The following is a 16,093-nucleotide window of genomic DNA, read 5'->3' as shown; positions in this document are numbered from 1 at the left end:
CCTCTCCTTACTTGTTCTGCTGCCCAGCAACCTGAGCTCAAAAATCTCAGGAATGGGCTGGAGGCATGGCTCAGTGCAACACTAGCTTCTCTCTAGAGGACCTGGGTTCAATTCCCAGCACCCACATGACAGCTCACAAGCATCCGTAACTCCAGGTCCATCCCCCTCTTCTGGCTCCTGGAGGCACTGGGCACACATGATGCAGAAACATACATGCAGAGGAAACACTCCTACATGTAAAACATAGTAGTAAATCATCTATAAAGGGAAATAATCTCAGGAGCGAGGGCAACGAGCAGGGAACTATAAATTGAACATGAAATATATAGTCATTTGTTAGCTCTATTCACATTGTGTTGAATTAGTAGAAAAATATGCAGTGTCCCAGGAGTCCCAAGGGTCAGTGTCTGTGCCTGTGAGGGAACCCACAGTGGCTAGATGCAGAACTGGAAAGTAAAGGTATCTGTGAGTTCCCCAGCATGGATGCTGGGGTCCAACACCAGTTTCCTGTGAGAACTCCTAACCACTCATCCTTCCCCGTAACAGCTCCAGGTCAGAGTTCTACCATCCGTATTTTTCCTGAGCCCCCAAACCCATCAGAACAGAACTAACTAGCAAATCCATATGTAAGAGCCAAGGTATCTATTTATATACACAGTGCCATTTTAAATGCAGCTGGAGGACAGCACCTCCTTAATATAGTTCTTGGAACCTGGCCAGTAGCCCAACACTTCAGGCACAGAATTAGAGCAAGCCATCCCAGACCTGCCAGTTGATAAAACTTTCTTGTGATAAGTGATTTATTTCCTCACAGGCGCTGGGGGTCCCATCCCAGTACGTACAGAAAGCATGCAAAGGGGAAATGCTTAGACTTTTTTCATCTTCCATGGGCATGAATTCATAAAGCTCTGCCATTTGTCCTTGTCAAACACTAGTCTGCCACAGTGGTGATGGGTTTGTAATACTCAGTCCACTACAGACGTTCCTGCTGTTCAGTAGGAGCTGGTCTCAGGGTACACAGCATCCACTCAGTCTTTCCACCTGCCCAGCTGTAGTCTCTCTTAGATGAAAGGTGGCTGCTTCCTTATGCTCCAGTGTCTTCAGATTTTAATCGATGATACATCCTTACTTGTAAAAACTTTTTAATCAGTTCACTGAGATACAAATTCAAGCTTATTTATAACAACCCACCATACAGTCATTCCAATTCCATTCAGATTATCTCTAAGGAAATAACTGCTACCCCTTCTTTTGACTTTCAACTTCTCCATGAGACTCACATTGAACCTTCTAAATTCTTCTTCAGCCACCTCGACTTAACTCCTTGAATTTATCCCATTTTAATTGTCTTTGCTATTTATTTATTTATCCTTTAAGAATTATTTGGCTAGGCATGATGGTACATGCCTTTGGTTCCAGCATTGAAGAAGGACAAAGACAGGGGATCTAAGTTCAGAACTGCCTTGGTCTACATAATGAGACCCTGTTTCAGTGTGTGTGTGTGTGTGTGTGTGTGTGTGTGTGTGTGTGTGTGTGTATTCAGAGAGATTAAGTTAGATTTCTATAATGCTTCCCAAGAGAGAAAAGTCCTTGTGAGAAACATTTAAATAACAATGACAATGACAAAGAGAGCTGGAGAGAACTTAAAATGCCAATAGAGAAAGCTATGAGAGAGAGAGATAAAGCAGGAATAGGGTCTGTGGGGATGAAACGGGGGAGAATGCCAGAGCCCCGGCCCTGAAGTGGAAACTCTAGGTGGAGCAAAGTGAGTTGGTTCCTGTGCTGTAAGGTCAGAAAGACTCTGCATTGTCCTGCTTGGGAATGGGTCTGAAAGCTCCACCCACCTCATCCCACAAAACAATCCTGTGGTTCTCAGTTCTAGGCAAGACTGCCTCTTTCCAATCCTGTGGTCTCGGGTTAATGCAGAATTACAGAGCTGAACAGGGCTTGGAGGGATCAAGTGACCTTGACAACTTCCAAGGACAAAGCCTTGGCTGCATTCCTTGTCCTCTCCTCACCCCAGCTCTACCCTCCCAGGACCACAGGGACCAACCGTGCCCCAGATACGGCCACCAAGAAGGCTGATAAGCATGGCCCAGCAATCCACTCTGTAGGTCCTCTGTACTGGTGCATCTGAGGGTCTCCTGCTGTAATGCTGACTCCTACCAGTCCCTCCTGAGGGACTCCTCACAGTCACCCTCTCTTACACCAGTCACATCCTAAAGTCCCCTCAGACTCTAGTGTCCTGAGATTCTCTAGCTCTGGAGTTCAGTACAGGAAGATATAGTAGTTATAAGCTCTTCGTGTAAACGTTAACCTCCATTACTACAGCAGTGAGAACACATGCCGAGAGCTTGGCACCGGGAGGGCAGTTTGATTCAGTGCAGCCTGGATGGTCAAAGGAAGCACACGGAAGATAAGGGGAGGGTGTGAGAGGGATCCAGAGTCTAAACAAATCCTGTAGAGTGGCACCTAGAAAGACACCAAGACTGCGGGCCCCTCCTCCTAAGTCCTTAGCCACCAGAATGACAGATAGCCTCGAAATAGTCTCAAAAGTAAACCACAAGCGCATGAAGGAATGTCAGAAGTATACTGTGCTTTCAGTAGTTAGCCTGAGCTAACTGAAAGTCCCCAGACGATTAATACAGTCACAGAAGATTATTTTGTCTGCTAAAGAGATACAAGTGTATGCTGGTGGTGCATTAAAAAAAATTAATTGCCTTGCGGTATTTTGAAGTCTTCCAGGGATAAAAATGATAATTGCGTATAGTAGAAAATTTCAGTAATGTCAGAAAGGGTTGGGGTGAAGAAGGGCTGGACTTGTAGCTCCCTAAGAGAGCGGTTACCTAGTGCCCTATTTGCAGGAGCCTAGAATTGCTGGGTTGGAGGAATAAATGCCACCTAGAGAGCTCACTGTCGACAGCAAGCATGCTTCTCCAGTCTTAGCATGGGTTGAATTCAGATGGTGTAACCATTATGTACACTGAGTCACTTAGCTGTCACATGTCGTGTACACTGGCTCACTTAGCTGTCTTGTGTGCCAGCACCAGGGAACTGAAAGCCTCCTGTCTCCACCTCCCCAGTACTGGGGTTATAAGCAGAAACCACTGTGCCCAGCCTTTTACACAGGTGTTGGGGATGGAAGTGCAGATCCTCAGGCACTGTCTCCCCATCCCTAACTGGCCCGTTCTTATGGTGTCTCTATAGAAGTGTCTCCTTTCCAATAAGAAGGAAGAACTACCTTTTATGTTTGTTTAGCACAGAGGAACTGGGAGTAGACAAATACCTACAGAGTGGGAAAGAAAACTGTCAAAAGTGTGTGTGTGTGTGTGTGTGTGTGTGTGTGTGTGTGTGTGTGTGTGAGACCTGGATTATATTGGACTAGATCTACTTTGTATACAGTAATGCTCATCAATTTTAAGTATATACTTTAGTGAGTTCTAAAAAGTGTGCAGTGATGTAACTGCTACCATAGGTAAAATTTAAGCCAAATATTCCCAGTGTAGACAAGTGTATTCATGCCCTTCAGCTAAATGCCCCCAAGATGAATTCACTGTCATTTGATCAGCACACGTGTACCTGGCTCTGTAAGTAATTGCCAAACTACCTGGTGGCCTATCTTTGTTTGTTTGTTACTGTCTTTGAGACAGGGTCTTAGGGTGTCCCCTGACTGGCTGCCCCAGAGCCACGCCCCAGCTATGGCTTTACCATTTTGAGTCATTTTTGTCCCTTAGGCCTTCCAGCTTTTCCATATTTTTTAAAGGTTTATTTACTATATATGTATATAAGTACACTGTAGCTGTCTTCAGACACAACAAAGAGGGCATCAAATCCCATTACAGATGCTTGTGAGCTACCAAGTGGCTGATGGGATTTGAACTCAGGCCCTCTGGAAGAGCAGTCAGTGCTCTTAACCACTGAGCCATCTCTCCAGGCTCTCACTCCCTGCCCCCACATATATTTTTAATATCTCTCTTTACTTCCCTTCACCCCGCCGCAACCCCAGGAAGTCCCTGTCCCTCACATTGTGTGTATCACTCTAACCAAAGAAGATCCATGGTTTGGAACTGCAAGAAGGGCTTTCTAGGATTTGAGATCCTGGGCTAACCACAGGACTCCCTCAGGGGCAAGGGGCAGGGCAGGGGCAAGGAGCAGCACTGAATGAGAACGATCTTGCTAGAAGGGTTTGCATCTTTACACTGCACTTCTTCCTTTGCCTTTAGCGAAGCCAGGTCCTTCAAGTTACTTGAAGCACACACCACAATTACAAAATACTTTATATCGTTAGATTTAGCGTCACGCTAATTTTGTAAGATGTAGGGTTCTGGCGCCGGGGTGCTCTCCCACGGAGATCTCTGGCCGACTAGGTGCTCAGGTTCGGGCGAGGTGGGGGAGAGAACTCAGGCAGGGAGGGGGAACAGCCTCCACCGCCCCTAGCTGCTATTCTTTCTCCTTTCTGCTTGCTGCTTTGGTTGCTTCAGCCTATCTGAGCCAGCAGGAGACTGACTAGTCGGCCAGGGATGCAGGGAAGCTTCTGGCATGATTTCGGGGAGGGCAGATCTCTTCCCTAAGCAGTGGTGTTACGACTCCTAAGACAGAAGCTCCTGGGCTGGAGTAATGACTCAGTGGTTAAGAGCTCCGACTGTTTTTCCAGAGGTCCTGAGTTCAATTCCCAGCAACCACAGAAGCTCTTAGCCTTCTGTAATGGAATCTGATGCCCTCTTCTGGTGTCTGAAGGTAGCTACAGTGTACTCATATGAATAACATAAATAAATCTTAAAAAAAAAACGACAGAAGCTCTCAGATGATGGAATAATTCCTACACATCTTTAATTCTGAACATAGCTTAAATACAGTTTTTTTGGATGGGTCAGATCTCATTTACATATTGGGGGCGTGGTCCTGTCTCTATGACTGATCTGTCTTGAGCCTAGGTGACCTGTGTTCATCTCCTCGCCTGTGGAGGAGGGATATGGGGTATCGTCCTCTGTGACTGATCTATCTTTAGCCTATGATACCTGTGGTCACGTGCTCACCTGTGGAGGAAGGGCTTGGGGCATTGCTCTACATGACTTGGTCTGTCTCTCTACAGGGGTTTTTAGGGGTCTGCATCTAGTGACACCCTGATCTGGGAGGCTGAGAATGTGCCTGCCATCCCTTTTATGGTCTCCCAGGGATTCAACCTGTCTCGACCAGGAATCAGGGTACTTTTCACTGCCTGCCGCCCCACAGTAAGAGACGTGGATATTATCATCGTTCAAATTTTGTAGAAGACCGAACTGGTTTAGAATGTACATGGGAGTCAGCCAAGGTCCACTGCCATTACGAACACAAGTAGGGTTAGACCTAAGTGTCCATGGCCCCAAGTCTTACCTGCTAATGATGCTAACAGTGTTGTGGCTTCTACGTTGTTGTAATCAGTAGCCATGTACCAACTTCCCTGCTTCCCAGCTAGTCTCTGAGATGACTTACCAGAGGGGTGTAACTAGTAGCTAACTGGACAGGAATGGGGATGGAGCCCCATGACGGAGCAGGTCATGTGCTCTTTCCCTTCTCCACAGGAGAGAGACAAATGTTCCCTTTTACAGCCTGGAAAGGAAAAGAGGTGGGGGGTGTCAGCACACTGTCCCACCCGTCCCCGTCCCCGTCCAGAGTCAGTCTTCTGCCAGGTGCCATCTGCATCTGCAGGCTGTTCATGCTCTTGGCTCCCACTGAGGACGCATTCCACCTTCCTGCCTGTTTTCCCTGTGCCCAGCCCCTTCTCACATTTGACTAAGTAGCCCTGCCCCTTCTGTCAAGATGGTCTGCAGGCTCCTTTGTGCCCAGACTGCTTTGCATGTTTGTTTTAATATGCTGTTTTAAAGATGGCTTGAGGGGGCTGAGGATGGGCCAGTAGGTAAGCACTCACAGGGAAGGCTGGGCAGGGAGGCCTACATCTGTAACCTAGGTGGGCGTGGGAGCTGAAAGGGGGAGATAGAGGGTCCCAGGGCTAGCTCGCCACCGATCTAGACAATCACTGTGTTCCAGGTCCAGTGAGTATCTGTCTATTTGTCTGTGTGTGTGTGTGTGTCTGTCTCTGTCTGTCACTGTCTTTCATATATCTATGTATATATTATGTATATATTCACACACACATGCATGGGCACACATGCATGCACACACACACACACACACACACACACACACAAAATCTCAGGGCTATTCTAGCAACACCTCCATTCTTACCATGAACATATAAAATTACTTTCACAAATATACCATTACATTTTAAGGGTGTATTTTTTATATATTAGATTTATTTATTGTATGTGTATGAGTGTTTTGCCTGCATGCATGTATATGCATCTTGTGTGTGCCTGTTGCCCATGAAAGTCAGAAAGGGCATCACATCCCCTGAAACTAGAGTTATGGACGGTTACAAGACTCCGTGTGGGTGCTGGGAACTGAACCACCGTGCAAGTGCAGCAAGTACGCTAAACTGCCACGCCATCTCTCCAGCCCCCGTGTTGACTTTTCAAGACCGATTGGCTATGTAGCCCACAAAACCCTTGAACTTCTTAAGTAGCCCAAGATGGTCTCAAATTCATTACCCTCCTCCATCAGCCTCCCAAGGGCTGGGTTCCATGTGCCAGCTTTTCCTGTTACTGTCAATCACTTTAAAGTGTAATGTGAATGCTTTCGCGTGTCATTCAAGAGTGGTATAAATAGAAACTCCTCATGACAAGATCTGTGTGTGAAATGTTAAAAGAGACGCTTTCTTCTGCTGTGCTGTTGTACAAAGAGTGAAAAACCTTTCAGAGGAAATAGGTGGTAACTGTTAGGGAGAGGGCGCGATGCATCTGGGTCCTTACAGAAAGAAAGTGGAAACTCAGCTAAGGCTCTTCAGTCTGGGGGCCTTATCATCTTTGGAGACATAAGACCATAATGCAGAACAAAACTGTCTGGATTGATATATTTAAAAAATAAAACCTGAGTATAGTGACTCACCCCACAATTCCTGCATTCAAGGCCATTCTGGTGTACACAGTGAATCCCAGGCCAACCAGGGCCATAGTGAGACCCTGCCTCAAAGATAAAATTAAATAAACAATATATGTGTAATATATATGTACCTAGAACCTATAAAATAGATAAATATATGTGATGTATGTGTGCCTATAACCTATAAAATTTAAATTGTATGTGGTACATATGTACATAAAACCTGCAGATTATAATTATATATATGTATGTATATATATGTGTATATATATATATATATATATATATATATATATATATATATATGTCATGCATGTGTACATGGAAACCACAAAGCCTCTAGCAGCAGTCCTCAGCAGGGACCTTTTTCCGTAAATACGTTTGGGACCACAATTCCTTCACATTCCCAGCTTAAAATAGTTATAAGTCCAAGAATAGTCTGAGAATGTTTGTTTTCACTCACATACATGCAGGCCAAACACTCACGCACATAAAATCATTTTATAAAAAGGTGGCTGTCTTCATCTATCATTTTTATAAACTCCACTCGTTTATCGCTTCGTGTTGTATCTAAGCCTCCCCATCCCAGGATTAAATAGACGTTTACGTGTGTCTTTTCTGACTCTCTTTGGGCTTCAGATTTTACTTTTAAAACTCATTTGTTTCGGTGTGGGGCAGGGAATCTAGCGTTTAAGAAAAGATTTATTATTTCCCATGTGCAGGTATTTTGCCAGTGTGCATGTCTGTGCGTGACATTTATGCAGTGCCCTTGAAAGCCAAAAAAAGGAATCAGGTCCCCCGGGACTGAAGTGACAATTGCGAGCAACAGGTGGGGTTGAATGAGTCCATGTGTGCTCATCTTCAGAGCCCTGCGCTCCTGTCAGTCAGCACCCTCGTGTAACACGTCGCTGACTCGAACCTCTTCAGCTCTTGGAGAGTTAACATTGTGGTTTCTACATGGCATCATCTAGCTTTTCAAGCTCTGAGCTGAAGAAAGCTGTTTCTACCTTTTCCTGTGATTCAGATTCTGTGGATTTTTAAGGCTCATTCATTCATTCATTCATTCACTTTCACATAGACCTTTTTCAGGTAGTTAAATAATTGTTATATTACCTCTGGCTTGTTAGGAAGCGGTACCCCAAGGTCACCTCATCTAATAATTGATTACTTTGCAATCCACCCCAGATATATCCTGATAGTAAATCTGACACTTGGGAACGAATCTCAGACTATAAGCCTACATAATTTTTTTGAGGGAAGGTCTTACTCTGTAGCCTAGGCTGGCCTTGAGTGGGAGGGCCTTACTCTGTAGCCCAGGCTGGCCTTGAGAGGGAGGGTCTTACTCTGTAGCCCAGGCTGGCCTTGAGAGGGAGGGTCTTACTCTGTAGCCCAGGCTGGCCTTGAGCTATTGCTGATCATCTGCCTTCCAGGCTGGAAATTACAGCCACCATTCCTGGCCTACGGTTTCATGGCTTATTTTATTATCTCACTGATCAGTAACTTCAGTTTTGGATGACTATGTTTAGAACCACTTATCTGAAATACTCGAGACCACAGGTTTTTTTTGTTTGTTTGTTTGTTTTTCTTTTTTTTTTTTTGTTTTTCTTTTTTTTTTCCAGGGCTGGGGATCGAACCCAGGACCTTGCGCTTCCTAGGCAAGCGCTCTACCACTGAGCCAAATCCCCAACCCCGAGACCACAGTTTTTTAAGGCTTATTTTTAATATTATATTTAATACGTTATCTGTACGGGGGTTTGTACCTGAGGGGACCAGAAGAGGGCGTCCAGTCCTCCAGAGTGGAGTCACAAACAGTTGTGAGCCACCTCACATGAGTGCTGGGAACCAAACTCATGTCCTCTGCCAAAGCAGTGCGGACTCTCAGCCGTGGGCAGCCTCTCCAGTGTGCTCCGCCTTTTGTGTGTACACCTTGTTATGTTTCACCTGAGCTTAATGTAAATGGCAGAGATGGGTGCATGATGGGGAAGGGAGAAACCAATGTGTTTGTCTTTTTTTTTTTTTTTTTAAGTGCTTCGGAGCCAGAGAAAGAAATCGTTTAGATTGCAGAAGAGTAGCTGTTGTTTCTCCTCAGTCCAGCACTGTTGGACATGAGTCCAGTGGTTAGAGCCCATAAAAGGCATCAGATCAAATCTCTGGGCTGGCTGCCAGAGGTAATATTTAAAAATGACTAATTCTCACCCAAGCAAAGGACACAATAGTTTCGTGTGTCACCAGCTGCTCTCCATGATGTTCTGCTGACTTTTACATGCAGCTTGTCACCAACCCCTCTCTTGTCACTAAATACAAACAGCCCAACAAGAAAGAAGGAAAGCCCACTTGGATGTTTGTCCGTCCAGTCCCTCTTAGCCCAGAACTGTGAGATGAAGCCTCTTTCCCTCCAACTGCTACTGTTGTGACTCTAGTCCAGGGTCCTCGTGGCGTGCCTAGCACACAGTCTGGCTACATTCACACTCGTCCCCTGGGCAGTTTGGGGCCTTTAGCATTCAGTTTAAAACCACTGCATCTCAGCTGGCAAGACCTTCGCAAGTAACCTTCCTCGCCCCTAAGCCTGGTGACCTAAGTGTGGTCTCTAGGACCCACACAGTAGGGACTCTGACTAGTTGTCCTCCGACCTCCTACTTCCATCCTGAACTTACACATCACCAATGAGTAAATATGTAAACACACATGCACACATACCAGGTCTGATCATGCCGGCTCCCTGTAATAAACACTGTCCACATGTGGCCCAGTTTCAGTTTCCCCTCATCCTTGCCTTTCCCGAGTCTCCTGTCCTTCCCCACCATGAGAAGTGAGTGGTATCAATGCCTCCCACGACCAGAGGTGATTTTCCCTCCTGAGATCTCCCTAAGCCCTTCCCTGGCCTCAGCTGAGGTCATACTCCATTTTCTGCCCCATGTGGTACTGGCCAGCAGTTTAGAGTCTCTATTTATGTTGTCGTTTGATGTAGTCTGTTTCCGACACTGGTGTAAGCCCCAGTGGAGCCATAATGAATCCATTTCACTCATTATACTGCCAACAAAGGAGCTTTCCAGTAAATACTTATTTTTTTGTTTTACAGCCTACCCTAGGGAGAAAAACAATTTCATTAAAAAAAAAAAAAAACACATTTTAAGAGAAAGAGCAGTGGTCCCAGTTTTTTTTCCCTGTGTGTGTATGAATGTGTAGGTATGTGGTGTATGTGTGTGTGTGTGAGAGAGAGAGAGAGAGAGAGAGAGAGAGAGAGAGAGAGAGAGAGCGCATGTGCATATACATGCACATGAATTGCAGATGCCCACAGAGGGCAGAGAGGGCATTAGATATCCTGAGGCTCAAGTTACATTGCCTCATAGCTGCCTAGTAAGGTCCTCAGAACTGAACTTAAGTCGTCTGGAAGAGCAACATGTGAGCCATCACTCCGACCCCTCCGAAATAGCTTTAGATTTTCATCTACATATTGATACTAGTCATATTAATAACCCTTCTGCAGCTGGGCCGTGGTAGTGCACACCTTTAATCCCAGCACCCAGGAGGCAGATCTCTGTGAGTTGACTGAATTCCAGGACAGCCAGAGCTTCACCGAGAAACCCTGTCTTGAAAAATCAAAATCAAATCAAATCAAATCAAATAAACCCTCCTTCAGTGGAACGTTATCTTGTCCCTTGAAAACAGCCTACCATTTGTCTCCCGTGGAGCCTGAGGAGAATGAACATCTTAAAAATGATAGGCTCTATCAGTCTATGTTTTGTTTAATCTTATAATGATTGCATTTCATATATATATATATATATATTTATAGACTTACTGTATATTTTTTATTTTGGAAAGAAAAGTTAAAAAAAAATCATAGATTTTCTACCATTTCAGTTAATGGCCCAGCTCTTGTCATCCCCTACCCTCAGGGCTAGAGATTCAACCCAGGACCTCATGTGTGCTAAGTGAGTTGAACTCATTCTCAGGCCTCTTTTTGGTCTTCTTATGTTAGCTTTTTATACTGCCGTAATCATAGTGATTATGACATTTTGTACTCCCCTTTCTTAACTGTTGACTGACCCAAGTATTACGCTGCATTTGATATGGATGGTTAGCCTTCTTCAGTCTGCTCAGTGCAGTAAGCACTTATGAAGGAACACACTACTGGCCCTGTTCTTTATTGCTTGGACCATCCAGAACAACAGCAAGTCTGGTTGATTGACAGTTAGTAACAGAACACAGATACAAGGCTCCCAGCACTGCCCAGGTGTATCCCTTGTAGGACACAAACGTTATCTCCACTTCCTTACTATCTTCTTTGTCTATTCAGTAACTCAATCACTTACTACCTCCTAGAATTACAGCAGTGGATTAAGGTCTGTCTTCTAGTAGGAGAACACAGGCCGTGCCTCCTAAAGGATGAGGGATGGATGGATGGATGGATGGATGGATGGATGGATGGATGGATGGATGGAACAGGTGATAAGTTGAAGTCTTTTAAGAACAACAGGGATGAATAAGGGCTTAGGGAAAGGACTGCTATCCTCCAGGATCAGGAAAACACCTGAGTCATGACATTGGAGCAGATTCCTAAATGGAGTGAGGAGGGAGCTCGGGAGCTGATAGGGAGAGGGTTTGTTCCTGGCGGGAGATCATCAGGTTCTGTATTAGTTACTTTCCAGTTGCTGTGACAAAACACCACAACCCAGGCAACTTACAAAAGAGAGCATTTAATTGGGCTTATAGTTTCAGAGGGTTAGAGTCCATAATAGTGGCACAAGGGCATGGCAGCAGATCCAGCTGAGAATTCACCCGATCTGACAGGTGGAGGAGGCTGCAAACCAAGCCTGGAATGCTGCAAAGCTTTGGAATCCTGAAAGCCCACCCCAGTGGCCCACCTCCTCCAACAAGGCCACGCCTTCTCATCCTTCCCAAACAGTTCCACCAACTGGGGCCCAAGCATTTAAACAGGAGCGGGGGTGGTGTGTGTGTGTGTGTGTGTGTGTGTGTGTGTGTGTGTTCTCACTCAGAGACACAGAGACCAAAGCCCTGGTGTTGGCTGACCTTCATGATTTCAGGTTGTGTAGACCTAGAGTGAGGGGTGACCAGGAGCCAAGGCGATGGGGTGGGTGGTAATCTTACTCTGCCCAGTGCAGTAAGTACTTATGAAATGGTAGCATCCAGGCCTCTGACTTTTCCGGGAAAGGGAGAGAGACAGTAGAGAGGTAGCAGATAGTGACCAGCCTGCTCTGCCTGCCGCATCCTCTGTCTTCTGCCCTTCCCCTGAGGCCCAATAGTTCTTCCTTTGTTACTCCCTTGAGCATCGGCCTTGTTCCAGAATTGGAAGACACATCATTCCCACACATAGATGTAAATGAGCTTCACCCCATGGTGTCACAGTTGGGTTCTGTAACCAGAGCCAGGCACATTCCAAGCATTTGGGAAACTGCAACTTTGATGTCTTATTTCCTTACCTGTTGCTCATTGGAGGAAATGGTTCTCTGAAAACAGTGACCAGAAACATTTTTGGACCTGCATATGACACTTCACCTACTATGGCACCCTGTGGCTCTGTGGTTATTAAACACTCTAGAGGCCAGCTTTCTGTTTATTTTTGGATGGTTTGGAGGGAAAGGTTGATTATAATGTTCCTCAAATCCCCCTGTGGTCAGACCTGTCAAATGCCAGAGACGGATCCCACAAGCAGGCTTTAAGCAGTGCACTTGGTGGGACAATTACCTGTCACAGGTATTCATACTGATTGACTTCTTTTGTTTTTCTTCTCATTACAGAAAGAAAGATCACAGCTTTCCCAGACTGGGAGAAAAAATATGGAATGTGGTGTACCACTGACTGACCATAACCAAATGAACTGTAGTGACAGTAGTCTAAAAGCCAGCGGTTAACAATTTCTTCAGACTTCAACACTATCCATCGCTTTCCAGAGCAGACTCGCTGTTTACAAGAACTCTTGGCCTCCCGAAGATAGCAACCTCAAATTTTGTTTATTTAAAATATTTCTGCAAAAGGAAAAGTACCCCAGAGCCCATTTTCCAAAATGGCCATGGATGGGTATCTGTGGATGGTCATTTTGGGTTTCATTATTGCTTTCATCCTGGCATTTTCAGTTGGTGCCAATGATGTTGCCAACTCCTTTGGAACCGCGGTGGGCTCTGGCGTGGTGACCCTGAGACAGGCATGCATTCTGGCTTCGATATTTGAAACCACCGGCTCTGTGCTTTTGGGAGCGAAAGTGGGAGAGACTATCCGGAAGGGCATCATTGACGTGAACCTCTACAATGAGACTGTGGAAACGCTCATGGCTGGGGAAGTGAGTGCAATGGTCGGTGAGTAGCCTCAGTCTGCACCCATGGGATGTGTGTGCACACAAGTGTGTGCACTTGTCTCCATTGCTCCCGTGGCCATTTCTACGAGTGCGGCCCTTAACTGTTCAGAAGCTGGCCATGTTCTTTGTGTCTACCACACAGTTTTCATTGCGTGTACTTTGTGACTTTTGCAAGCAGGTGTCGGGTCTCTCAACTTTTTAGCCGTTTTAAAGTAAGCCTGGGCCTCAGGTTACCACTCATAGGATATTGTTTTAGGGATATGTTAAAGTTATTAGAGAATACACACATTCTTTAACATATCACTATTTTCGATTTTTACCTATAACCGATCTTGAAAGTTGACTTATATTTTTCTATCATGTATGATTTTGAATATTTCAAAAGTGTCAATGTTATAAGACAATATTCAGGGGGTGGGTGCGCCTCTGGACTAGGCTGCTTGCCTTGCATGCATGAGGCCCTAAGGGCAACCTCCACTACTAGAAAAAGCAATGGCAGTATACTTGGGGAACTGGGCGTGTGGCTTACCAGCAGGATCTATTCTTAGCACAAGACCCCGGCATTCTCTAGTACCAGGGACAAAAGATTGATTAATTTAGCTTTTACGGTTTTACAACTTAATCTATAATTTCATTATAATCAATTAAAATTGAAATTTTTCTCATTAAGGCAGTAGTTTTTAGCCTGTGGCTCTCGACCCCCTTGGGGATCAACCCTTTCATGGAGGTCACCTAAGACCGCTGAAAAACACAGGCACTTTCGTTATGATTCATAACAGCAACAACATTACAGTTACGGAGTAGCGACGAAATGATTCCGTGGTTTGAGTTCAGCAGAACATGTGCAACTGCACTAGAGGCTTGACGCCATTAGGGAGACTGAGACTCGCTGCTGTGAGGTATTGTGAGAAGGAGGTGTTGAACCTATGGGGGATAAAGAGAAACCCGGACAGACAGAGTCCTCAGTGGGGGCCCTTCCTCCTGCTGAGCCTTGGGCCGAGGCTCTGCTTCTCTAAGAGGCGCTCTGTGCCCTGCACCGAGAACTCTTGGTGGAGCTTGGAGTCGCTGCTGACCTCGGTCAGCGTCGATCCCAGTCTCTACTTTCCCGTCCTTGGCCTTTGGCTCCTTTCTCAAACAGTACAAGGTTTTGGTTTTGTTTTGTTTTCAAACCTCAAGTAGAATTTGGGTTTACCAAGGCAATTTGAGGGTTTGTCTGAGTACCACGATGGCTTCGGTTTCTCTCCTCTCTGGGTTTGTTTGGGGGTGGCAGTTGCTGTCCTTGTTTCCTTTTTGGATTGCGGTTAGATGGATTTCAAAGCTTGTCTGGTTGGGAGTTTGTATGCCTTGTCTAGAGTTCAAAAACTGGATTCCTTAGAGTGGGATCCGTGTGAATTTAAGACATCAGCGTCACAATTACTGATCCTCTTGAGAATCCTGAACCTCACTGTCTCGTGCTCCTGATTCCACCTCCATGGTCTCCCCCCTCTCTCGCTGTCTCTCCTCTTCCCTCTCCCTGCATTCTATTCATTCCTTCCCCTCTGTTCTGTTTTAACTAGACCTGGCGCCTCCGTGCTGCCCACAGGCCAGCTGTCAGGTCGAGTAGAATCCACTGGCTGCCACCTAAGCCTCCCCAACAGGTTATCTTTTAAGGCCTTCGCTGAGCCCTATAAAAAACCAACCCACTGCACGTGAGGCCACTAATGCTTCCAGCCCTGAGGACTCCAGTGTGGGCATCCCCTCCAGTAAATACCCACACTGGCGGACACACCTTGCTTTATGCCACCACAAGAAGCTCACTAAGAGCTGGCGAGCCTCCTCCCCTTCACTTCCTGTCCTCACTTAGCACCTACCTTCCTCAGATCTCCCCTCACTGTGACCTCTACCTAATCATCCAGACACTGCCTAGCACCCCGAGGAAGCCTGCCTCCCGTCTCTTCCAGTTCATGCGGTATCTTTTCCCCATAGTTCGTCCCTTTCTGCTCTGTAGGATGTCTTTATCTCGTGTTAGAGTATCTTCAGTTTTCTTTGGGCATGCCTATGACCTGATACCCTTCGGCCGTCCCAAGGAGTGAGGTGGCTCCTGCCCGCTGCCTGACGCCCATGCAGACATGCCTCGTGCTGCTCCTTCACTCTGTCCCTCTGTCATTACTCCTTCACTCTGTCCCCTGACAGTCCTTCTTCCTGCCTCACTGTAATTTATCAAGTCAGCAAGAAAGATGGTGGCGACTCTCAGGGAGGAAAAAGGAGTCTAAGCGTGACAGGGTATGTTCAGAGCATCCGCTGCATGACCAGGTTAACTTTATAGGACCGTTATAAAACCATAAAGTTAACACTCTTACACTACAGTTCTAGGCTGGGAAAGATGATCCTAACTGTGGCTTTCTGTGGAAGACAGCCAGTTGCTGCTGGCCCAGGTCACAGAGGTAGGGCCTAGGGAACTGTCCAATACCCCGAAGACTTGCCACCTTATGGTAGCGCGTGGCTGATACTTTCTTCACTGCACACACTCTTCAGAGATGTACGTAGCACCCCGCCCAACCTTGGCTCAACGGCCAGCACACCTGGCCTTCGCTGAAGCAGCAGTCCACTTACGCTAGGACCTGTGTGACCTTAGGTGACTCTCCTGCTGCTCAGATATCTTTGAAGAAAAGGCCAGGGCGGGTGCTTAAGGACATTGGCACTGTCAGGAAACCTGATTTTCAGAGTTAACATTTGGGATTAACAGTCTACTTTATCAGCCCAACCCTTTTGTCCTATGTTCTGTTTGCCCTTTTCAGCAACTGCTGAAAGGGATTT

At 46.0% G+C, this 16,093-nt stretch overlaps 2 protein-coding genes across 3 annotated transcripts in view; one reads left to right on the top strand and one right to left on the bottom strand.

The window, feature by feature from the left end:
• Positions 1–16,093, bottom strand: part of Erich1 (glutamate-rich 1) — a gene marked incomplete at its 5' end in the record, with an annotated part of 52,793,804 nt that overhangs the window by 6,085,213 nt on the left and 46,692,498 nt on the right.
• The window catches only part of Slc20a2 (solute carrier family 20 member 2), a 90,142-nt gene that overhangs the window by 43,906 nt on the left and 30,143 nt on the right, over positions 1–16,093 (top strand). For all 3 annotated transcript variants that reach the window (NM_017223.2, XM_087588009.1, XM_087588008.1), the window contains 1 exon segment: positions 12,744–13,298. In NM_017223.2, the coding sequence (NP_058919.1) occupies positions 13,010–13,298 (289 nt within the window). In that variant the 5' untranslated portion in view covers positions 12,744–13,009.

The sequence above is a fragment of the Rattus norvegicus genome, chromosome 16 (genome assembly GCF_021556685.1).
Source record: "Rattus norvegicus strain SHRSP/BbbUtx chromosome 16, alternate assembly SHRSP_T2T, whole genome shotgun sequence".
Classification (NCBI taxonomy): Eukaryota; Metazoa; Chordata; class Mammalia; order Rodentia; family Muridae; genus Rattus; species Rattus norvegicus.
Note: the sequence above shows the minus strand (reverse complement) of the source record. Positions and strands in the feature narration are given on the sequence as shown.